This window comes from Ochotona princeps, chromosome 24, assembly GCF_030435755.1.
Source record: "Ochotona princeps isolate mOchPri1 chromosome 24, mOchPri1.hap1, whole genome shotgun sequence".
NCBI lineage: Eukaryota > Metazoa > Chordata > Mammalia > Lagomorpha > Ochotonidae > Ochotona > Ochotona princeps.
The window spans coordinates 10,099,432-10,122,155 of NC_080855.1; the positions used below are offsets into that span (position 1 = coordinate 10,099,432).

At 61.0% G+C, this 22,724-nt stretch overlaps 2 protein-coding genes across 3 annotated transcripts; one reads left to right on the top strand and one right to left on the bottom strand.

Annotated features, from left to right (window-relative positions):
* Positions 1-337: 337 nt before the first annotated feature.
* GLIS2 (GLIS family zinc finger 2) lies at positions 338-15,615 on the top strand. Its single transcript, XM_058680878.1, has 7 exons — positions 338-798; positions 11,815-12,062; positions 12,643-12,815; positions 13,039-13,209; positions 13,289-13,422; positions 13,502-13,620; positions 14,556-15,615. The coding sequence occupies exons 2-7, from the start codon at positions 11,891-11,893 to the stop codon at positions 15,347-15,349; spliced, it is 1,563 nt and encodes a 520-aa protein (XP_058536861.1). The 5' UTR covers positions 338-798; positions 11,815-11,890; the 3' UTR covers positions 15,350-15,615.
* Positions 15,616-17,504: 1,889 nt separating this feature from the next.
* On the bottom strand, positions 17,505-22,291 carry PAM16 (presequence translocase associated motor 16). Of its 2 annotated transcripts, none has more exons than XM_058681114.1 (5): positions 22,178-22,291; positions 19,251-19,335; positions 18,430-18,566; positions 18,154-18,219; positions 17,505-17,670 (listed from the first exon to the last, which is right to left on the bottom strand). In XM_058681114.1, the coding sequence occupies exons 1-5, from the start codon at positions 22,274-22,276 to the stop codon at positions 17,584-17,586; spliced, it is 474 nt and encodes a 157-aa protein (XP_058537097.1). In that variant the 5' UTR covers positions 22,277-22,291; the 3' UTR covers positions 17,505-17,583. The 2 variants fall into 2 exon arrangements, with proteins under 2 accessions (XP_058537097.1, XP_058537098.1); XM_058681115.1 differs by lacking the exon at positions 22,178-22,291 and adding an exon at positions 21,150-21,154.
* Between the last annotated feature and the right edge of the window lie 433 nt (positions 22,292-22,724).

A 22,724-nucleotide genomic window follows, 5' to 3' on the forward strand; every position in this document is an offset into this window, starting at 1 on the left:
GGGCGGGCGGAGATCCCCGCCCCCTCAGCCGCCGCCACCTCCTCTCCTGTTCCCTGCTGTGGGGCTTTTTCCTGGGGCCCCCGGGCGCCTGTGCGCGCTCACCCGCGCGCCCCCCTCGCGGTCTTCCCCGAAGGCGGGATATCTCGGGTTCCCCCCGCCCCAACAGGCCACCTTCAGGCCGTGTCCTAGCGCTGCCCTCGAGAAGGGGCGGGAGAGGCCGGCGGGCGAGGATGGGGCCGAGGAGGACGCGCGTCTTCGCCCGCGGCCCCGCGGTCCCCTTCTTCCCCGGCCCCTCCCGGCCTCCCGGTGCCCGCGCCACGCTCCCCGCAGCCGCGCCGCCCTCCTGCGCGCCCCTCCCCCGGCCCAGCGCCCGGTCGCCCCCTCCCCCGACGCGCACGCCCCGCCTGGCAGCTGGCGCCCCGGGCCTGGGGCCGCAGCGGCAAGAGGGGTTTGCTGGAAGGGCGGGAGCTGGCGAGCGAGGGAGGGAGGCTGCCCCCCGCGCCCCTCCTCCTTGCCTCCTCCGCTGCCGCGGCCCCTCCTCCCGCCGCCTGCCTCCTCCCTCCTCCCTCCCTCCCTAAGACATCCCCGCACGGCCCGGCCGCCGCGGCCACCTTCCCTGCCCGAGCTGCAGATGTGGCGGAGCGGCCGGGCGCCGGGCGGCCGTGCCAGGGGAGTCCGCGCCCCGTGAGCCTCGCGCCCCGGCCCCCGCCCGCTCCGGCCCCTCCCCCCGCTCATCCCCCTGCCGACCCCCGACCGCCGGAGCCCGCAACCGGGAGCCCCGTCGCCCCCGTCGCCGAGGTAGGAAGACCCCGGCGTCGCGCCCTGGGGACGGGGACCCGGCGAGGGGGGGCGCCTGTCGCGCGACGGTGAGGGGCGCTTGCGGAACCTGGGGGTCGCCTCCCCCATCGCGGTCCGCGCCTCGCCCTGGGCCATTGTGAGCCCTCGCGGAGGCCCCTGCGCGCTCGCTCGCTCGCTCGCTCGCTGGCTCGCGCGCTCCCTCCCTCACCGGCTGCCCGGCCGCCTTCGGTCTCCCGGTCTTTCTCCTCCCTCCTACCCACCCTCAGTTCGGTGGCCGGGCCGAGTCGAGCCATGGCCGGGCCCGGGGCAGACGCAAACTTAAGCGGGGAGTTGGGCAACTGCCGAGGGGGCGCGCCGCAAGGGGAAGCGGGGGCACTCGCAGCCAGGGCACCAAGTTGTAAAGGGGCGGCGGGGCAACCGCGCCTTGCCTCTGCTGCGCCCTGGCTGCTTCCAGCAAAGGGTTTGAAAGGTGTCTCCTCCTGCTGCCCTCCTCCGGGAAAGTCTCCCTTCTGTGGTGCCTGCCGGCCCTGGCCCTTCCTTGGGCCCGGGAAGGGGCATCCCAGGCTGGGACTGGCGGTTAGAGTCCTCTCCAGCACTTGTTCCTCCCCTACCGGGGAGGAGGGTCCTGGCTAGATGAGTAGGGCCGGGGTATCCAAATGCCTTGAGGGAGAGTCTGGAACCAGCGAGGAGGGGGTGAGGCAGGTGCATCCCCCGGGGAGGGGAGGGGAGGGAGAGGCCTTGTGCCTGCTTCCCACCGGCCCCCTGGAATGGAGCTGGAATCCAGTCTGGCACCTGGAGGCCTTGGCACACTGCCCTGCCCAGCAGGGTACTCAGGCCACAGCAGGGCAGTATGCCGCCTTTCTGCCTGTCCAGGAGGGCCCGCCCAGCCTGGTCAGAGGGTGGCCGGGAAGCTAGGGTTGCAGGGAGCTGCTGGGCCCTGCCCTGGGGCCTGGGAAGCTGGAAGGGATCCTGGGAGGAGCCCTGGGCCCCTAGCCATGCAGCCCTGGAGCTTGGCTCTGGAGAGAAAGCTGGACACTGAGAGGGCAGCCAGGCCAGCTGGGGACCTCGCCAGGGAGGGCCTGGGCTCCTGTGGGTCTAGGCCTGGGATGGGGTTTGAGCGGCGGCACCCTGGGCAGTAGGTGGTCATCCTGTGGGTCCTGGCCTGTGTCTGGTAGGCAGGTCTGAAGGCCTTGTGCAGCCTCCAGGCTCAGGAGAGGGGAAACGCCCCTGCAGTCTGCCCACCGCCCACTCTTTCCCTGCTGGCTCTGTTGTGGTGCCACAGTGCCACAGCTGTCCCAGCCCAGCCCACTCCCCCATGACCTTGGAGCCCTCCTCCTCTGCTCCTCCTCCTCTCCTGTGGGCCCAGGGAGAGCCTCCCAGCTGGCTCTGGTCCTGCATGGGGGAGGGCCTGCACCTGGGGTCCCTCACCCCCAGAACACCCAGCCAGAGTTCCAGCCCAGCCCCTTTCACACCCACTCACAGTTCAACTTGGCCCTGTCTGCAGTGTAGCCAAGCTAGAGGCTGTGCCATGGGGATGGGACATTGTTGGTCTGGGGGTGGGGCTGGGTAGGGACCCCTTGGAAGCTGCCCTGTTTTCCTTAGCCTCCTCCCCTCCCCCTCCTTTCCGGAGCTGCCATTAGCTGTGACCCTCTGAACCCCCTGTGCCTGCTGGCCCTTCCCTGTCTGTGACCTTTCACCTTTGGCGTTAAATCCCTCCAGCTGAGGCTGTTCGACCCCTGAGTGACCCTGGCTCAAGCCCCCTGGAGGGATGCCTCTCTGCTGCTGTCTCTCTACCCAGGGACACCTGCCAGTCCCTCCCCCATGGGTGGGAAGGGGGTGCCCTGGGAAGCCAGACAGTGAGTCAACCACTTCCAGGCACCACTGCTTTCAGGGTGAGCCAGGCCAGAGCCTGGAGGGCACATGGTCTGAGTTCTGCTGTGTCTTTCAGGGGTCCTCGGGCTGGGGCCCCTCTCCTTTCTGGGCCTCAGTTTCCCTGTTTGTAAACCCAGAGGGCAACAGCGGCGAGCATCCTGCGGTCCAGATTTAACAGGAAATGGGGTATGGGGGCTCAAGCCGGGTGAGGGTTGGGGAGGGTAGTCCAACAAAAGCCAACTCTCAATTATCCGTGGGTGGAGCCACCATGAATAACTGGATGCCACAGACATCCCAAACCTCATGTTAAACAATCGTGTGAACCACATTCCCCCAAAGCTTTTGTTTCTACAAAGCCCAGCTGCGGAGGGGTAGCCACAGCCGTTTCTACTGCTTTCCTGGGATGGAATCAGGAGCCAGAGTGTGATCCTTGGGACCTGGAGGGAGGCCCACCCTCTACCCCTGGCTTGGCCTTGGCCCTGGGCTAGGGGAGCATCCTCTCCCCACCTAGCCTGCCGTGGGTCAGCCTGTGGTGTAGAGGGAGAAAGTTTTCCTGACGACATTTTCCCATGAGCATTTCCATCGACCCCACTAGTTGTGCCTGCAACCGCAATTTCCCTCCTGGGTGAGGGGAGCCAGGACAGGCCCTGGGCTGCAGTTGGGGCAATCCCAGGATGTGGGGAGGGCATGGTGAGGGTGGCAACAGCTGGGGCTAGAGCACCAGATGTTGGGGCCTGGTCCTACAACAGGCCTCTTTGGGACATTGCTTCTCCCTAGATGCCCCCATATTTTCCTTTCAGGAGAAGCTGAAGAGACTCCTTTTCCCCAAAACTGGGAAATTGGGTTTGCAGAGGAGAGGCCCTGGGCTGGGGCAGTGGTCTGGGCTATGGAGTAAAGCTACTCAGAGTCCACCCTCACTGGGGTCATGATGGTTATTTCAGACTTCTCAGCACGGGTCTGAGACTGGCAGGAGGCTCTGAGTAGTCTTCTCCTCGCCCGGAGCAGCACCCCTGGAAAAGGGACTGGCGGTAGGGTGGGTCTGGAGAGGTGATCTCTAGGACCAGCTAGAAAGATGCAGTTCCTGCTGTGTGCGTGGCTCCTTCCCGCCGAGGACCGTGTGAAGGAGTCCCCAGGGATGAGCCAAAACTCCAAAATGGGCCTGGAGGTTCCCCTCCCTGAGCACACCAGGGCAGAGTGTCTCCTAGGCCTGGGGGTGGGGCTGCGGCTAGTTGTCGCCCTACCCGGCTGCACCCTGGTGGAGCCTGATTCAGGCGTGGCCAGGCAGCGACCCAGCATTTCCAACAAGCACCTTTGTGCTTTGCAGATGGCCGGGGCAGGAAAGGACGCGCTACTGGTGTTGGCTGGTGGACCCAGACTGGTGGCTGGGGTAGGGCAGTAGGCATGGAGGGTGGACAGGACACTTCCTAAAGACCCCTTGACACCAAGTCATGCAGTTGCTGTTACTGGCCTGATGACTTTACGGTCCACAGCTTTGCTTTACAGGTGCAGGACAGGGTGGGGTCTGACCATGGCTGATGAGCCTGGTGGTCAGCCTGGGATTCACAGGGTGCCTTCTTGGAGGGGGGCCCAGCTAGCTGTCAGGGCATTGCTGTGCCCTCTGCTGCGAGCCACCTATCTCCCCGTAGCTCAGCTCTGTATCTTTTCAGGGGAGATGGCAGGTGAAACCTGGGCCAAGTCTTTGAGGAACCCTACCACCTGCTTCCTCCAGCACTGGGACCCATGGAAAGAGCGCTCAGAGCTTCCTGTCACGCCCGTCCCTGGGTAGTTTCAAGGCCTGGAGGTGACCCTTCTCTGTCATCTTGGCTGGGCCCCTCCCTTCGAGAGTCCTTGAGCTGGTGGTACAGAGGCCATAGCTGCCTGACAGCCGGGATGGAGGCTTCTGGTTGGCTGGGGGGGAATGCCTGGTGGTGTGGAGATGGAAAGTAAATCCAGTTCAGGGTGGTGGCTGCGGTGGAGGGATTCCCTTGACCACCAGATGCTCTCAGTGGGGAGTCAGCAGGGGAAGTGCGGGGGGGGGGGGGGGGGCTTGGCTGGGCAGTCCTTTGTCTCTGTGAGGCCAGGTCGTGCCCACTGCGGGGAGGGGCCCTGCCTCAGGGTGGGACGTGTGTGAGCATATACATTGCAGCCTTGGCAGATGGCTGTGGGGAGGGACTCAGAGACAGCCCCGGCCCCCTCCCCTAGGCACAGCCAAGGGCGGGTGGGAACTGCCGGAGGAGGTCCCCGAAGACCTGAGCCATCAGAGTCCACCCAAGGCTGGGATCCCCCAAGAAAGCAGCCCCACCCACACAGAGGTTCTCAGGGGCTGGTGCAGGAAGCTGACTCTGTATCTTGGGATCACTTGGGGTCTCCAAGCAACAGAAGGGAACGGAAGTCTGGGTCTGTCTAGCCCTGGTCCCTAACATGCCAGGTTAATCCAAGAGCCCTGTGCTGTCCCACCTCCAGGCAGATGTGTGTGTAGGAAGCTCTTCTCTGACCCCCACCCCACCCCCTGCCGGTCTGGCCAGGAAGTCCTGGCCTGCCTGAGACCCTCTTTTCCTAGGCCCTCCTTCTACCCAGAGATCCTTCTCCCACCCCACACTTCTAGATGGACTAACCCCCAGCTATGCTGTCCCCTGCTGCCTTGCTGTGCTAAAGTCCTCCCCACCTCAGCTCCTGGTCTCTGCCTTTCAGGCCATGGCTCTTGGCCACTGAGTGACCACCTACTTGGGCCCCTGGAGCTTGCAGTGGGCCAGTCTGGACAGGGCCCTGCCCCCAGGGTGTTCCCTTTTGGGAGGGTATGTGTTATGGGGGGTGGGTTTGGAAGCTGTCCCCCCCTACAGCTTCTGGGCTTGCTCTGCTACCCGGAGTGTGTGGACCAGCAGCGGGGCGGGGGGGGGGGAGGGGTGGAGAGAGGGAGGAGAGCTGGGGATGGCAGCGTGGAAGAGAACAGAAGGGTGGGAGGGTAGGCAGTGCCCTGAGCTGGTTGGCAGAGGATGAAACCAAGAAAGCTGGGTCTTTTTGGTTATCTCAGCTGAATGGGTGGTCCTGACCTCCACCCCGCAGCCTCCATGTCTCTCTGCCCCCTCACCCCCTGCAGCTACCCTCCACCCCACCGCTGTCCAGGAGGAAGTGACATTTGAATCAGGGGATCAGGCCTTGCTTCTTCCCTTGATTTTGGCAAGTCACCTGGGTTGGGTGGAGCGGGCATAAGGAGTGCATGAACTCAGTCACTCTCCTCTGAGCACCAGGTATGTGGGAAACTGAAGGGCAGGTGTCTTGGAAGGGGAATGGTGGGAGCTGGGCTAGAGCTGGCATTCTACTGCATGTTAGCCCTGCTCTCCCGAGGGGTAAACTGAGGCCCACACCAAGCTGGGTCCCAAGGACTTCCCACTGCCACCCCAGGTCACTCTGGTGGGAACAGCGGGTTCCCAGCCAGGAGGGCAGTGAGTTTTTGGTGAGGTTTGTGTGCTTGGAGATGCCCTGCCTGGATATGTGGTGTAGGGGAGATACATGGGGTACTGCCACAAGGGAGGGACATGGTGGCATTAACAATGTGTTGGGGCTTGGACCCGGGGTGGCTGCAGTGAGGGGACAGAGGCAGGTCCTTGGCTAGGAGCACAGGGGTATGCATACTGTTGCCAGAGGGGGTTAATCAGGGAAGACAGACTTGCTGGGGTGGGAGAGATATGGGATCTGGGAGGTTGTGAAGCAGTAGCTGGCACCTGAGCAATCTCAAGAAAGAGAGGTGCTAAGGGGACAGCCGGGGATGGGAATTGGCACTGGGCCTCTGCCTCCACTGAGGGATGGGTAGACTGGCTGCTATCAGGACTGCATGACCTCGGCACGGCCACTGCCTGGAAAGTAGGGAGTCTGGCACCTCAGCAGTGTGCAGGTTTAGGGAGAGGCTTGAGACCCCATGTGCTCCCCTTCCCCCTGGCCACATGGTGCCTGAGCCCTCTGCAGCAGTAGCAGCCCACTCATTACATCTCTTCCCTGCCTGCAGTTCCCTCCCCAGGCTCAGGTTGCCCTCTGTGAGCCCCCCAGAGTCCCATGGAGGGCCTGGTATTGGAACATAGGAGTGCGTGATCTGATCAGATAGATCCATGGGGCTGTGAGTCCAGAGCCTACCTTACCCCCCAACCCTGCTGCAGCCCTAGGCAGGTGCTTCCTTCCCCCAGAGCAGGGAGAGGGGTGGCCCCAAGCATGGACCCCTGTGGGTCCACCTGCTGCAGGCAGGCTTTGTTTCGGAGGCTCAGTGCTGCTTTCTCTTTGGGGCCAGGCTTTACATCCATTATGAACCCCTGACATGCCTCCCCACCCTGTATGGGCTGTGTCTGGACACTGCTGTGAGACACCTGTGTATGCACGCGAAAGTTTGGAGGGGATAGGACTGGCTCCCAGGAGCTCTGCCGAGCGCCCAACCCTGCTAGTGTCTCGGCCTTGCTGGGTGTGTGTCCCTGTCTGGCTCCTCAAGTGCTGGCCCCTCCCAGGGCTTTGGGCGGCTGGCCCGCCTCTCCCTCCCCTCCCGCCACGGACAGCCCAGGCGGGCGGGTACGCGGGGGCTGCTTGGCGGGCTTGCTTCTGGCTGCAGCCCAGGTGCGGGCAGTACTCACAGCCTCATGCGCCCCCTCCCCCCCAGCTGGGCAGACGGGAAAATACCAGACATAGTTGTACAAAGGTGGCTGCTGGCAGGAGGCAGCTGATGGGGGGCCCTGAGCTACCAGGACCAGGGGAGGCCTCTGTGCAGCTGGACTGCCCTTGGGGCAGGGGCGGGAGTGTGCAAGTGTGTGCTGGGACCCCTGAGCAAAGCAGCCTGCTTCTGCTGCATCATTTGGAAACTGGGACTGCTGAGGGCTTGGGCGGTGGTGGCGGTGGGGACCCAGCATGCAGCTTCCCAGCTTCAGTTCTGCCCACATTCCCTGGGTGACCTGAGTAGGCCCAGCTCGCTGTGTGGGGCACCCCTATTGCTGGGCCTGAAGTGAGCATGCCAGTGCTGCCACCTCCCGCATGGTGGGCCTGCATTACCCACAAGGAAACAAGGCTCTGGTGCTTCTGCCATGAACTGCCCTCAGATGCATCTAGACAATGGGAGATGGGGAGCTTTCCCCAAGACCGCTGAGGCAGAGCACAGAATCCAGCCTGGGGTGCTGGCTGGGCATCCATTCGGGATGAGCAGGGGTGCCTGCTGAGCCTGAGGGTCCCAGGGAAGAAGGCACACCCCACACTGTTCAGGAAACTCTGTCTGCTCTGGCCCCTCTCCTGGGACCCAGGCCTCAGTGATAAGCCCCTCCCCGGCCCAGGAGGCAGCCTCTGGCACCAGCTCCTTCCAGGGCCTCTCTGGCTGCAGTGGGCTCTGGAAGGTGACCAGGGCCCGCTGTGGTCACTGCAGAACAGCAGAGGCCTGCGGTTGTGAGGGGGCCCAGGCCTGCTTGCCTGAGGCCCCGCTGTTTGGGAGGTGAAACTACAGTGTCTGTAGGCACCTGAGCAGACCCTCCCTTAGCCTTTTGCATGGCTGTAGACTGGCCAACATCTACATTTTATTAAGCACCTACTGGGTGCCCAGATCTATATGCACACACACAAAAGGGAAGTGCTGACTCCCTCCAGGAGTCCCCAGAGTTGGGGTGAGGTTGCTTAGGCTCACAGGCTGGGAGCCAACTTGCCTGGGCAGGAAGCAGCAGAGTGGGGCTGTGGCCCCAGGAGATCTGGCCTATACTTGGAGCTGTGCTGCCTGGTAGGGAGGACACACCTGTGACAAGCCTGTCTGGGCCCCCAGCAAGCCCTGCCATTGCTCTCCGGCCAGCCCCTGCTCCTGGGCGGCCCGGGAGGGAGGAGCTCTTGGCCAGAGCAGGGGAGCTGCCTGGTTCCCAGGAATGCTGAGTTGTGGGGCCGTTTGCCTTGGCAGCGTCTCTGCCCTCAGTGCTCCAAGCCTCCTGGTGGGCTCCCATCCCACCGGCCCCTCTGGCGCCCACCTACCAATGACCTTCCGTTCTTCCCAAGCTCTGCCCCTTTTCCCGGCACACCCGGGGCCAAACCCAAGCCCCTGACCACCCCAGACACTGGAGGGGCTTTTGAATCTAGCTCAGCCAGATGGGCAGTAACCCTGGACAGGTCCCCAGGTTCCGTGAAGCTTGGTCTTTATATCTGTGAGATGGGGAGAAGCAGCATCTGCTTCAACAGGTGTGGTATGCTGTGGGGACACATGCACCTGAGTCTGGCCATGGGCAGTGTCGTCCCCATGCTCACTCGTGGCCTCAGGCCTCTCCCCTGCAGTCTTGTAAGAGCACAGAACCCAAGTGATGCGCCAATCTCTGTGGTTGGGGCCATTGAAGGGCTTGGGGACCTTGCTCTCCTGGACTTCTGGGCAGCACACCTTGGACCCTGAAGGCACAGCTGGCCAAAAATTAGTTTTAGATCCTCTATAACACGGGGTCACTGGCCTGGGGCAACGCTGCTCTAAGGTGTGTTAAGGACTGGGGGGAGCACACCCTGTGCACCCTTGCTCACAAACACTCTTTAGGCCGGGCAACCTCCAGCCTCAGTTTCCCAAGCAGAGTAATTCAGTAGTGTGTGGGGAGGATGGGGGTGCTCAGTAGTGTGTGTGGAGGGGTTGGGGGAACCATGCAAAAGGTTCAGTGAGCCCATGGGCACCTCTGGCTTTCTGCAGGGTGGGTGTTTAACCTCACTGTCCAGGTGTGCACTTTGCCATAGCCCTGCAGATGCCAGGGACGGATGCGGGCTGGCTTCACCTGTGTCATTCTACTGAGGGTGCAGCCACAGCTGAGCATTGCTTGCAGCCAGCACACAGAGGTGGCCATTGTCTGGCCTGCTGCTTGGTGGGGGGGTGATGCCAGGCCACCCTCTGGTGACCCCTCCCCCCGCTCTGGGGTGGGGGAGGGTCCGCCGCCCCAGCCCAGCCACCCCTGGTGGTCCAGTGCCTGCTACTTCCTCCCCCCACACTCTGCTCTAATTAGTTCCTTTCGCAGCCGTGGGCCACACGGCCTCCCCGGTGGCCCATGGGATTGCTGGTGGCCCTGCTGCCTCCAAACAGGAAAACTAAGGAACGGGGGAAACTGAGGCATGGGGTGCTGTGCACGGTGCAGTGCATGAGTGCCTGCCCTCAGGGGCAACCCTCTCTGAGCCAAGCAGGTGACCACCTCACCCCAGTCATGGGCACTGAACCAGGTGAGGGTGTGGTCAGCCCTGGGAGGTGCTGGCAGTGCCAGTCCCACCCTGTGCCAGTGCTGCTCTTCCCCAAGCCAGGAACAAAGAGTGGACGGAGCTGAGGACTGGCTGCTGCCGGCTGCGGGGTGGGGGGTGGGGGCAGCTTGAGGTTGGCCAAGGTCAGAGCAGGAGGGGGTCCCAGGCCCCTGCTGGGGGCCCTGCCTGGGGAGGGAGAGGTCCCAGTGGGGCCAGCCTGGGGTGGAGGTGCTGAGAGGCGTGGACTCTGGGGCGGTTCCTTCCTCCTTTCCCAAGAGGGGGAGGCATTGCCTGGGCTGGACTTGGACTGTGCAGGACAGGGCCCAGGGGCAGGAAGTAAGGGTGGGGTGGGGTGAGTGGAGTCCCTAGAGGCTGGAGCCCCCTCCTGCGCCTTGCTCCCAGGACAGCTCCTCCCATAGGCTGTGTCCCCTCAGTTCCTCAGAACAAGGTGACCGAGTGCCCTGGCTCTTTGGTCAGCCCCTTGGGCCTGGGAGAACACGTGGGGGTCAGTGCCAGGGAGAGTTCCCAGGCCATCCTGCCCTGGGGTCCCCTGTCGGAAGGTGGGGAGGGGTGGACAGAGGCTGTGGGGAGGCCTGTGGCCTGGGGCCAGCTGAGGGACCAGGCCACCAGCCCTTCCTGGCTCCTGAATTCTTAATCAGCATAAATATTTACTTCCTTCCTCCCCTTCCAGGCTCCCGCCACAGAGGAGCTTCAGGGAGGTTGGACTGGGCCTGTGTCTAAAAATAAACAGGTGGAAAGACAGGCAGACAGACAGCAGCCAAAACTGGGGGTATGGGGGTCAGGCGAAGGGCAGCTCTCTGGCCCATCCATCACTGCCACTCACCCACCTACCAGCCATGGCCTGGGGCTGCTGGGAAGGAGGCAGCTGGGCTTGGGTGAGGGATGCATATGACCAGACCTGACTACTACAGCTGGGACACAGACACAGGGGAGGTGGTGGGAACCCCTGCCGTGGCTGGCGATGCCCGTGTCCGCCCTGGCCAGGGAGCTGGAGGGGATGAGGGAAGAGTCCCTGGAGTTGGCAGGGGGGTGGTCTCAAGTGAGGGAAGGGACCCTACAGGTAGGCCACACTGACCTCCAGGCAGAAGTGCCATGTGCATGCAGCATCCACGTGGTTGTGTGCACGCTTCTGGGTTGACGGTCAGAAGCCGGCTGTGGTGACTGGCGGAGACCCAAGGTTCAGGAGTCACCTCAGGAACAGGTGCAGCAGGGCCGCTGTAGGAGTGAGAGCTGATGAGGTCAGAAAGTGAGCCTCATTAATGGGTCCTGGTGGTTCCTTGATTTACAAGAGAACGACCCCAGTGAACCTTAAGCAAATGATGAGGATGATAGTAGGGAATTTACAATAAAAGACTGTCTTCACCAGTAAGAAGTCATATCCAAGTTTGTCACTGCCTGCCTGCCGAACAGGGCTGGTCAGCTCTTCCCTCCCTGCTCCAGCTGGCCTGGTGGGACCACAGTCCCCAGCTGCCCCCTGGTGGCAGCCTGGGGACTTCGGAGCTTGTGGATCTCTCTCCTGACAGTCCCTCTGGCTGGGATGAGCTCTGAACTCCAGCTGCCTGGTTCTGTGCAGAGAACACAGAAGTCTGCAGGAACCCTACTTGCTTGCAAGGGGTGTTCAGCCTTGTCCTGACTGAGGGCTGACTTCAAGGTTGCTGCTGGGAGAGCTTGTCCCCAGGCCTTGAACTCTAGCTCTGGCAGTGTCTGTTTAAACCTTACCCTCGAGGCCAGATGAAGATCATCAGCTTTGCTTCCCCCAAAAAGGAACCTCTGGATAGATGGCTGGCACTCTCCCCATGTTCGCTGCTGGCCAGACCACTTGGAGGGCCTCCCGCATGCTGCCGCATGCCACCGACCCCCTGCTTCCAGCCTGCAGAGGGGCCTGGCTCCCAGGGTTACAGCACAGCTGTTGTCCTTCCCCAGGTTCCTGCCTAAAGCCCAGCAGGGAGCCCCTGCCCACTGCCTGCACGACGCGAGCACCCCACCCATCGCCATTGCCATGCATTCCCTGGACGAGCCGCTTGACCTGAAGCTGAGCATCACCAAGCTCCGGGCGGCGAGAGAGAAGCGGGAGAGGACACTGGGTGTGGCCCGGCACCGCGCTGTGCACCGGGAGCTCGGTCTGGTGGATGACAGTCCTACACCTGGCTCCCCGGGCTCCCCACCCTCAGGTACTGGGCCAGGCGGGGCAGTAGTGCAGAAGAGTGGCCAGGAGGAGTTTGTGTGGCAGGATGAGGTACCTAGGTTTCTGGAGAACTGCCCATGGCCATGCCCATCTCTGCCCAGTTTTATTTTTGGAGGGGCAGAGTGAGCTGGGCAGCAGAGGGTCTGGGGCTTTGAAAAGGTGCAGCTGCTCAACTCAGGTAGGAGAGACTGGGAAGTCTGGGTCCTAAGCCACAGGCACTTCCAGGAGATGCCTGGTACCTGGGCATGGAGTCCACCTACCTCCGGCTGGCCCACTGAGCAGGAGGGAGCCCTGGGAGAGCAGACAGGTTCCTACTTAGCTGGTGTGCTGTATAGCCTGGGCTCTGTCCTGTTATGTAGGCCAGGCCTTTCCCACCTACCGAATGGCTGCTTTCCACTTCCTGTGTGTGATGGTTGAGCTGCCTCACATAGAGGGGGAATGTCATTACGTTTTGTCAGCTGCTCCGTGGGCACCCTGGGTACCTGGAAGGATTCAGAGGTGGGAGGATACAGCTCCCTGGGATGCCTGGCTCCAGCACTCCCTGAACTGTACCTTCTCCCTGCCAGGCTTCCTACTGAACCCCAAGTTCCCTGAGAAGGTGGAGGGGCGCTTTTCCACAGCCCCTCTGGTGGACCTCAGCCTGTCCCCACCATCTGGGCTGGACTCCCCGACAGGCAGCACCTCGCTGTCCCCCGAGAGGCAGAGCAGTGGAGACCTGTCTGCAGCGCCTGCAGCCCCGGTAAGCAGGGCTGCTTCCTGGGGCAGCTCCTGGCGGCGGAAATAGTGTAACAGTTTTGGAAGCTTTCTTCTGCAGGTACTGAGGACTCCTCCCATTCTGGCACCTTCTGTTTCCCATCTAGTGGGACTTTATTGTAGCTCAATTATGTGTGCGGAGACCTAACTAAGGATAAGACTTCCTGTGCAGGTGGGGGTGGGACTGTGACCAGCTCTTGTCCTTCTAGGACTTCCAACGCTGCCTGGATGGTGTCCCTAGCTCCTTCCACTTCTTCCTGCCCCTGGGCTCTGGGGGTGCCTTGCACCTGCCCGCATCCTCCTTCCTCACCTCCCCTAAGGACAAGTGCCTCTCACCAGAGCTGCCCCTGCCTAAGCAGCTGGTGTGTCGCTGGGCCAAGGTGAGTTGGGGCTGGGAGGAGTAGTGAGGGCTGGGGTGGGCACCTCTGCCCTGGCTGAGACCCTTCCCTGGACCCGTAGTGCAACCAGCTCTTTGAGTTCCTGCAAGACCTGGTGGACCACGTCAACGACCACCATGTCAAACCTGAGAAGGATGCTGGGTACTGCTGCCACTGGGAGGGCTGTGCCCGCCATGGCCGCGGCTTCAACGCCAGGTGAGGGGAGGTTGCAAGGGTGGCCAGGGAGCAGCGGGAGGCAGGGATGGCTGAGCTTGTTTCCTGTCCCCTCGAGCAGGTACAAGATGCTGATTCACATCCGCACACACACCAACGAGAAGCCGCACCGCTGCCCCACCTGCAACAAAAGCTTCTCCCGCCTGGAGAACCTGAAGATCCACAACCGGTCCCATACCGGTAAGAGGCAGGTGGGACCCCTAAGCAAGGCCTGGCCGGGCCTTCCAGAGGAGAGATGTGGCCCTTGTATGAAAGCCACTTGCTAGGGGAAGGCCTTCCCTGGGGCCCAGACCCACACAAGTTGATGGCACAACCTCCTGCATCTGGTCCTCAGGGTTACCTGCCTTCAGCCACTTCTGGTAGCTTGAAGCCCGGTTTTTCAACACTCCCCACACCAAGCAGGGTCAGCTCTGGTCAAGGGATCTGTGGATTTGATTTTAAATTGCCTAATCATCGTGTTAAAAAGAGCCACAGAAAAGTGAAGTGAGTTCCAATGATGTATATCACTGAGATGTGGGATATGTATCTTACCACTTCCAAGGCTCAGTGACCGCTGGCCCAGTGGGGGGCTGGCAGGGGACAGTGCTCGCCGTGGGCCACGCCCCTGCCAAACGCTTTATGGAATTAAACGAGGACATACCACAAAGTTTTCAGAACATGGAATTAAGAGATGCTTATTTTGATGCGAAACAGTTTTGACATCTGTGAATAGTTTTGTTGAGATGTAGGTTTTTCATGAACGTTTTGGGGAAACCTCATATGCAGGGGTTTCAAAGTGTTTTGTTTTAGTTCTTTTTTGTACTAAAACAAACCTTTTCAGTTCCAATGCTGTGAACCTTGTGTCTGGCCTTTGAGTGCTCTACACATTGGGGTTCACAAAACGCCCAAGGCCATAGCAGAATTGGGGCTGACCAGCTCCATTTTCAGCCACCACAGCACCCTCTGCACCCCCGACCACGAGTGCGGGGCGGGGCTGCCTCCCCTCCCTGCCACCACTATGCATTGGCAAGTCTGGGCTCTTGGGGCACTCTGAGCATGTGCAGGGGTGGGTATGGGGGAGACCTGGGAGGAAGAGCCCCTCACACCATCTGCCTGCCTGCCCGCCCCACGTGCAGGTGAGAAGCCCTACGTGTGCCCCTACGAGGGCTGCAACAAGCGCTACTCCAACTCCAGCGACCGCTTCAAGCACACACGCACACACTACGTGGACAAGCCCTACTACTGCAAGATGCCTGGCTGCCACAAGCGCTACACAGACCCCAGCTCACTGCGCAAGCACATCAAGGCCCATGGCCACTTTGTGTCACATGAGCAGCAAGAGCTCCTACAGCTGCGCCCACCCCCAAAACCTCCGCTGCCTGCCCCTGACGGCGGCCCCTACGTTAGTGGGGCCCAGATTATCATCCCCAACCCTGCGGCCCTCTTTGGAGGCCCTAGCTTGCCCGGCCTGCCCCTGCCCCTGCCCCCTGGCCCCCTTGACCTCAGTGCCCTGGGCTGTGGGAATGGTGGGGGTGGTGGGACTGGTGGGGGCATGGGCCCTGGGCTGCCGAGTCCCGTCCTGCCCCTCAACCTGGCCAAGAACCCATTGTTGCCCTCACCCTTTGCAGCTGGTGGACTGGGCCTGCCTATGGTCTCCCTCCTCGCCAGCTCCGCTGGCGGCAAGGCTGAGGGGGAGAGAGGACGTGGGTCAGCGTCCACCCGGGCCCTGGAGGGCCGAAAGACACCCCTTGAAAGGACGGAGAACAGTCGCTCCCGGCCAGGCCCTGACGGACTCCCTCTGCTGCCAGGCACCGTGCTAGACCTATCTACGGGCGTCAGCTCGGCAGCCAGCAGCCCGGAGGCCCTCAACCCTGGCTGGGTGGTCATCCCTCCAGGCTCTGTGCTACTGAAGCCGGCTGTGGTGAACTGAGCCACCCCAGGCAGCTGTGGCATCCCTGACGAACAGAAACCCTCTGTGAAATAGCAATAATGTCCTTGACCGGGCAGCAAGGATGGTGCTAGAAAGTCGTTGCTGGCTTCCTGGCTACCAAGTGAGGACTTGGACCCGCCGTCCAACAAGAGCTGTGCTCTTGGCTCTTGGGTGCTGAGGCCTCGCTCACCCCTAGCCCTCCTGCCCCACAGCTTTGGTGAGGCTCCCTCCCCCACCAGCCTCCCACCCTGGTGCCTCCCCTCATGCAGTGGCCAACACAGACGGATGGGTTGCCCTTGTCCCTGCCTTGCTCACCTGACAGACTGCTGCCATGGAGGTATCTCCCCTCCCTGTTGGTGCCATGGTGCCAGGCCCCTTCCCACCAGAGGCCCACCCTCCTGCCTGGACTCACACAGCCCATGCCCTGGAGGCTCTCTGACCCTTTCCCCATGGAGGGAGGGTGACAGATACAGTCACTGTTCTCCCCGCCTGCCCCATGACAAGGTGCCTCTCGGCCTGCTCTGCCCACTGGCCTAGTCCCTTCACGCAGCCCACCCAAGGGTTGGCCCTCTCTGGGCTGCACAGCACTCTGAAGTGACAGGACAGCACAGCTGATCACTCCTTGGCCCTGCCCCTGGAGCCTATCCCTCTACCTCTCTCAGGCACTGGGCACCAGGCACTGTAGTGGTGTGAGAAGCGAGCAGGAGGAGCCCTGGGCTGGAAAGGGGGCAGGAGCAAATGCCTGGCAGCAGTTTTGGGACCAAGAACTCAGAAACTGGGAACTGCTGCCCAGCCCAGACTCACAGAGGCCTGCAGAGTCTTCTGCCCAGCCCCAGGAGGGAGCTTCTGGTCTGAGGCACAGCACCCAGGGACAGGGGACTTTCTGAACTGAGGCTGGGCTGCTGGGTACAACCCTAGGCCATGAATGAGGAACCTGGACAGCTCCCCCAGGATCTAGGCTGGGATGAAAGTGAGCTGAGGACACTAGAGACAGGTGTGGACCACAGCCCACTGCCTGGTTCCAACAAGCTGGGTCCTGTCTCTCCCCACAAGATAGTGGCAAATTCTGGCTTCTGGACCTTGCCCTGTCACTAGGCCACAGGATAGCCAACCCTCTTGTATCTCTGCTGGTAGAACAAAGGAGCTGCTCATGGTAGTAGGGTCCTCTGCCCTGCAGGCCTCTAAGCAGCTCTGCTGAACCCAACCCCCCTGGACTGCTCTTCTGTCCCAGAGGGGTCACCCTGACCCGGCCCACCAACTGTTGGGCTCAGACCCCAGCCCAGACAAGCCCAGCTGTGCTGGCTCTGCCCCTCAAGGGGGCTGTGAGCAAGTTGGGAAGGAGCTGGTCTCCTTTCTTTGGGCTCCACACAGGACCCAAGGCTCCCCCACCCCTTTTGGGGCCCTGGGCTGGTGGGGCAGGGCCAGGGACAGAGGAGGGGGCACTGGACAGTGGCGTTAGCTCAGCATGCGATTCAGCATAGACCAGGCTTGGAAGGGCCAGTGTACTGTTTGTTGTTGTCGTCAGTTTGTTGTTGCACATTCCAGGATATCAGTATTTTAACAGGTTCTAAGTGCCTTTCTATTGTAGCTTATGTTTCTCCTCCTCTTGGCTCCACTGCTGTTAGCATAGAGTTAAAAAAAAAAAAAAGAGATAAGCTAATGACTATAACAAATATTCCTCCATGTGAGAGGAAGTTTATAAAGAAACAATAAAAGTGAGTTGCAACGATGCTTTCAGTGTCCCCACTGCCCTGCCATAGGTGCTGGGTGCTGGGAGAGAAGGTCGGGGAGGGCTGAGGAGCACAGGTACCAAGAGCTGAGGTGAGAGTCCAGTGTTTGTCCTGCCGTTGCCTGCTGTGCTCATGCCTGGCACCTTGTAGCCCACCAGCATGACGCCAGACTCACACCCAACCCAGATTTGTGACAGCTCTGGGTTCAGGGGCAGACCGGAGGACGGGGCTATGGAATAGGGATCTGGCGGAACACCACTGGGGGAGCTGCTGTGGAGGCAGGAGTGGCTGGCTACTGTTCCACAGGCTCGTTCCCCCAGATACCTCTGGGTTGTTGGCAGCCACAGCTTGCCCCATCCCCAGCCTGCATGACCCCCTGAATGGCAGGAGAAGCAAGCTGCCTCTGAAAGCCATATGCACACACACAGGAGACAAATAGCAGACATTTATTACCGAACTATAAATTAGAGGTAGGAGGGGGTGGGGATGGGCAGAGCTGAGCCATCACGTTTTGGGCGCCTGCCCTCTCTCTCTGTCCTCCTGGGCCTTGATTCTGAGCTCCTCATCCAGGCGCTCCTTCGCACGGACCACCTGAGCAGGAGGATGCAGACAATTGTGTTGGTTGATAAATCTCTGCCCTGGGCTCCTACCTCCATAAATGGGCTTATTCCTGGCCCAGGCCCAGTCTGACTCCCTGAGGAGCTGCAGGTGGGATATAACTGCCTCCCTAGGCAGCACCCAGGCTGGGAGCAGTGGACTAAGCTGGCCCCTCTGCAGAGGGGCAGCACCTCAGCTTGGACATCTACAAGTATTCAGTCAGAGGACAAAGACCGGCTTCTCACCAGCCTACATATCTGCCCCTTCCAAGTCCACTGCTGGGAGGGCCATGTGGGGGACATGTGTGGCCCCACAGAGCTGAGGTAGGCAGAGGGTAGCAGTATAGAGGGTCCCCTTCTGAGGTTGGGGCACATCAAGCTTTCAACTGCTGGCTCCTGTGATGGAAAACAAGGGACCCCAGGTAGGAAGAGAAGGTTCAAATCCCCGCCCCACCTCTCCAGAGACAAGCACACTGACCTTGGACTGCAGGTAGAAGGAGCCGCCCACAGACTTATCATTCACCTTGAACAGGTGCTCATAGTTCTGCAGAGAGGAAAGGGGGTTCACAGCCCATGCCAGGGACACAAGGGAAACTGAAACAGTGCTGAGGACAAGCTCAAGGGCTGGATGCCTCCATGCACGGGCAGCCCCACCACACACCTAATAGCAAGCCACAGTGGCTGTGCAGGGTTGGCCAGGACCCCTACACCACTCCCACCATCACCACCCTCCAGGAGGTGGCGTGGGTCTCACCTTCTGGATCTCCTCAGGGCTCAGCTTGGACACGTTGAGAATCTGCTGGGCCTCCTGCAGGCTGAGGCCTGAGAGGCTGGAAGCAGCTGCAGACTGGTGGCCGGCACGGCCTCGGGCGTCAGCTGCAGCCCGGCTGGCTGTGTGGACATGTGGGCGATAGCTCAGCTTTTGGCTGCAGCCTAGGGCTTCTCTAGGAACTACCAAGTGGGTGGCTCATCCCTGCCAGGTGGCACGGGACAACAGACACAGAACACTGGTGGCCAGGAGGATCTCTTTTCCAAGAGTGGGCTTTTTGGGGGCAGAAGCTCATTGGCTCCTGGTCTCTAGTCTCAACCACAGGATGGCCCGCCCTCTTCTCTCCCGTCCCCCATCCCAAGGGCAAAGCAAAGTGGGGCTACCATAGGGATGAGCTACAGAGAAGCTGTGCCTAAGGGAGGGGTACAGCTTCACAGCAGGATTCCCTGGTGACCTTTCAACAGACCCATCAGGAGTTGCATGCTTTTCCCTCAAGGGTCAGACGGCACCTGTCCTAGGCTTCACAGCCAGAGACTGTGCTGGAATTACTCAGCCGCCTGGAAAGCAGAGTGCATGCGGTGTGGCTGTGCCCCAGCACAACTTTGTTCCCCAAAAGACGGCCAGGCAGCCGTCTGCTGTTTCTAGATGCTCACAATAGTCAGGTCTCAATTAAGACAAAATTCTCCCTACCATGGCAGGAAAACCTAGAGTCACATGTTGTTCCAGGCTACTCAAGCTGCAGAACCCCAGCTGGTTGTGGGGGCCTTACCTTCCACACAGAAATCCAAGCACCCCGAAATGCTTACCTGCAAACTCCTGCCGCAAGGCCCGGGCAAAGGCCTTGCCCACCACCTGCACACCCATTACAATGATCTGGGCCAGGTACTTAGCCTGTGGATAGAATAGGCACTTGTCAGCAGGGGCAGGACCTGGCAGAAAGCTTCTGCAGGGGAAGCTTCAAATTCTCATCAGACCCCTTCCTTCTCCCCACCTCCTAGCCAAGGAAAAGTGACTGCAGGGTGGAGGGGAGCAGCACGCAGAGCCTGCCACAAATCCACTCTTCCCCAGAGCTGACAATGGCTCTTCCACATGTCTGAGACCGTTCAGCTCTACCTTAGTTAAACCAGTCGGGCTCAGTTCCACCCGAATTCTCCCAGAGACCACTGAAATCCTATGACAATCGCCCAGGTGCGGCCCATGCTGGTGTGTTAACGTACTACCTACGACACCTCCAGCCCCTATGAGCACCAGTTCCTGTCTGCTTTGCTTCTGATCCAGCTCCCTGCTAACGTGTCTGGGAAAGCAGCAGAGGACTGCCCAGGTGCCTGGGATCCTCCTACCCAAGTGGGAGATACAGAGGGAATTCTGGGCTTCCGGTCTCATGGGTCCCGCCCTGGCTGCTGCAGCCATTCAGGATAGTAAGCCAGTGCATGGAAGATCTCTTTCTCTAATTCTCTTCCTTTCAAAGAAATGAATAAATATTAAAAAACACACACAGGATCCACTTGGGGCAAAAACAGTTTCCAGTTTCAAGGAGCTGAAAGCCCACCAGGAGGATATTCAAACACCCTAAGGACAAAACAGTCTAGAGGATGATCACGGCTCATTCACTGCGTGTCCATCCCGTGCTCCACTCAGCATTGGCCACAGACCCACACACAGTGTCCCCACCTGGCAGGGCAAGGTCACCCTCAGGCTGCAGGTTGGAGGAGCTAGGGTAGCACCTGCATGCCACTGCAAGTGCAGTCAGTGAATGGAGGGAAAGCTTGGGAGTTGGCTAGCACCAGTCCGGCCACACCTGGGCTGCTGACTCCCAGGATCCAGGGGTGAGGGAGTAGAACTGAGCAGGCCCAACAGAGGACTCCATAGCCACCACTGCAACCCTGACTCCAGAATCAAGGACCCGCCCTTCCCTGGGGGGCAAGGGATCACCGGCCTGTAATGGGATTGGACAGAGAGAAGGGATTTGGGATTTTACAAGGAGGTGGGGATTCCACAAGTCCAGGATTTCACAGCTGGAGGCAGTGCCTGGGTGGCAGGCAGGAGGATGACAGGAGGCTCTGAGGAGCGCTGATGAGCCAGCATGGACTCATCCAGGTCTCAGAACGTGCCCTCCAGCACTGCTGTGGCCCTGGGACAGCCTGGTTATTGTTGTCTGGTCTTTTCATCAGGACCAGCAACACAGATTACGGGTGGAGACTGGGGTAGCTTAGGGAGCTTTGCGGGGCAGCCTCCCTTCCCCCTGGCTGCACACCCCAGCCCAGCCAGAATCGTGCTACTTGGGAGGGAGAGCGAGGGACGCCTTTTATCCACAGGCTCACCCTACAAATGCATGCAACTACTGGAGCTGGCCCAGGCCAGGACTAGAATCAGAACTAGGGACCCCATCCAGGCCTCCCACATGGGTGGCAGGGACCTGGTGCCTGAGCCATCACCTGCTTCCCTCCCAGCAGCATTACTGGGAAGTGTGGATTAGAAGCAGGGCAGCTGGGACTCAAGCCAGCACTCCCACAGGGAAGGCAGGCGTCCCAGACTGTGCCACAACATTGACACATATCACTGTTTTCTTGTCACAAACTTGAGGCGAAGGTCAGACAAGGAGGGGGCATCACAGCTTCACCAACCCAACAGTTCATGGGATGGAGGCCCCTGAATCCTCGGGGAGCTGAGCAGCAAGAACCGGGCCAACCTCACTTGCAGGTCAGCATGGCAGCCCTGGGCAAGTGATACAGCCTCTGAACCCCAGGTTCCTCTCCTGCAAGTGACCACCGGAAGGCTCAAGGCCCGTGGAGGTGGGTGGGCGCACAGATCAAAGGGCAGTGAGCGGCAGCTCCTGAGACTCAGAAGGCAATCAGGCCTCTCTTGTTCAGTTCCCAAACCTTCCCTGAGGACCTAGCTCAGAGCTGCCCTGACCTCGCAGGTTGAAACACAAACTACTGGCCCCAAAACATCCCACAGGCCAGTGAGTGACATTGAGGCCTGAAGGTCGCAGGCTGACAGCAGCCCTTGGGGCTACCACCTCCCGGGCAATGCACACAGGCCACAGCCGCAGAACTCCAGCCCTGCGTCCACCACGGGCAGCTGTTCACTAGCTCCTCTGGGAAGACAGGACCAGGCCCAGTGACAGCCACAAGCAGCACCGGGGGCGGGGGGCAGCACTCAGGAACATGGCTCCCTGCGTGTCCCAGCTTCCAGACCCTGCGTGCAATGCTCTCCTAAAGACATGGCCCCAGGCACTCAAGTGGGGGGCACACGCCAGCGCCGGGACCCTGACTCTGGCCCTTGTCAGAGTACAACCAGGTGCTGGCCAGCAGCTACCTTCGCATTTGAAATAAGGTGGCTTAAGGATCCGTGCATAACCAAGCCACCCGCAGCTCTGCCTGAACCAGCGTCAGCACTGCGTGTAAGCCCCATGCCTCCTGACCCCGTGCTGAGGAGCGCTCCGGCCAGCCACCACTGCCAGGCAAGCTCGGGCTCAGTCCACTCCCCAGCCGTAGGCGTGGTCTCCATCGGTTCCTCCTCTCCCGCAGCGCTCACACATTCACACCTCCACCTTCCTTCCACAGCCTCCCGGCTGCCCCAGCGGGCAACACCCAGGACTGCGCACACGGCCACCACAGCAGCCACCAGCCAGGCGGCTGTCCCGGTCCCGCCGGGCACCCAGGAGCCGCGGCGCCCGCACGGCCTGGGGCTCGCCGCCTCCGTTCCCCACCCGCTCCGCGGGGAGCCTCACCATGGCAGCCCGGGGTCTCCAGGGCTCTGGCTTCCTGGCTCCGCGTCCCGGCTCCGAGGGCAAAGGCCAAGAACGCGTGCGTGAGGCTGCTCTGAACATGCGCAGTGCTCTCCCGGGGCGGGACGCCGGCGATGACGCACCGGGAAGGGCGGTGTCGAGCGCAAGCCCCGCCCCTGAGGGGCCGGGAAGCTCCGTGCATTCTGTCCCTTCCCAGGTTTGTCATGGCGCGAAAGGTGCACCCCTCTCAACTGTGAGCCGTTCTCCCCTTACTTTTGCCAGAGTATTTGGAATTAAGACATTAATCATCTGAAACAAGCCAACATATGGAGAAGGCCAAATCCCTCAGTACGTTTAAGAAAAGACAACTCTTGGGCCCAGCGCTGTGGCCCAGCAGCTCAAGTCCTCACCTTGAACGCGCCAAGATGCCATATGGTTGCCGCTTTTAATCCCGGCAGCTCCACTTCCCATCCAGCTCCCTGCTTGTGTGTGGCCTGGGAAAGCAGTCGAGGACGGCCCAAAGTCTTGGATCCGTGTGGGAGACCCAGAA

Bases quoted from the DNA above. Each gene is read 5' to 3' on its own strand.
- PAM16 (XM_058681114.1), bottom strand. From the start codon at position 22,276: ATGTTCAGAGCAGCCTCACGCACGCGTTCTTGGCCTTTGCCCTCGGAG. The intron at 19,336-22,177 runs GTGAGGCTCCCC...TTCTATCCACAG, and splicing joins GGAGACCCCGGGCTGCCATG to GCTAAGTACCTGGCCCAGAT. The intron at 18,220-18,429 runs GTGAGACCCACG...TCCTCTCTGCAG, and splicing joins GCCCTGAGGAGATCCAGAAG to AACTATGAGCACCTGTTCAA.
- GLIS2 (XM_058680878.1), top strand. From the start codon at position 11,891: ATGCATTCCCTGGACGAGCCGCTTGACCTGAAGCTGAGCATCACCAAG. The intron at 12,063-12,642 runs GTACTGGGCCAG...TCTCCCTGCCAG, and splicing joins CCCGGGCTCCCCACCCTCAG to GCTTCCTACTGAACCCCAAG. The intron at 13,621-14,555 runs GTAAGAGGCAGG...CCCCACGTGCAG, and splicing joins CCACAACCGGTCCCATACCG to GTGAGAAGCCCTACGTGTGC.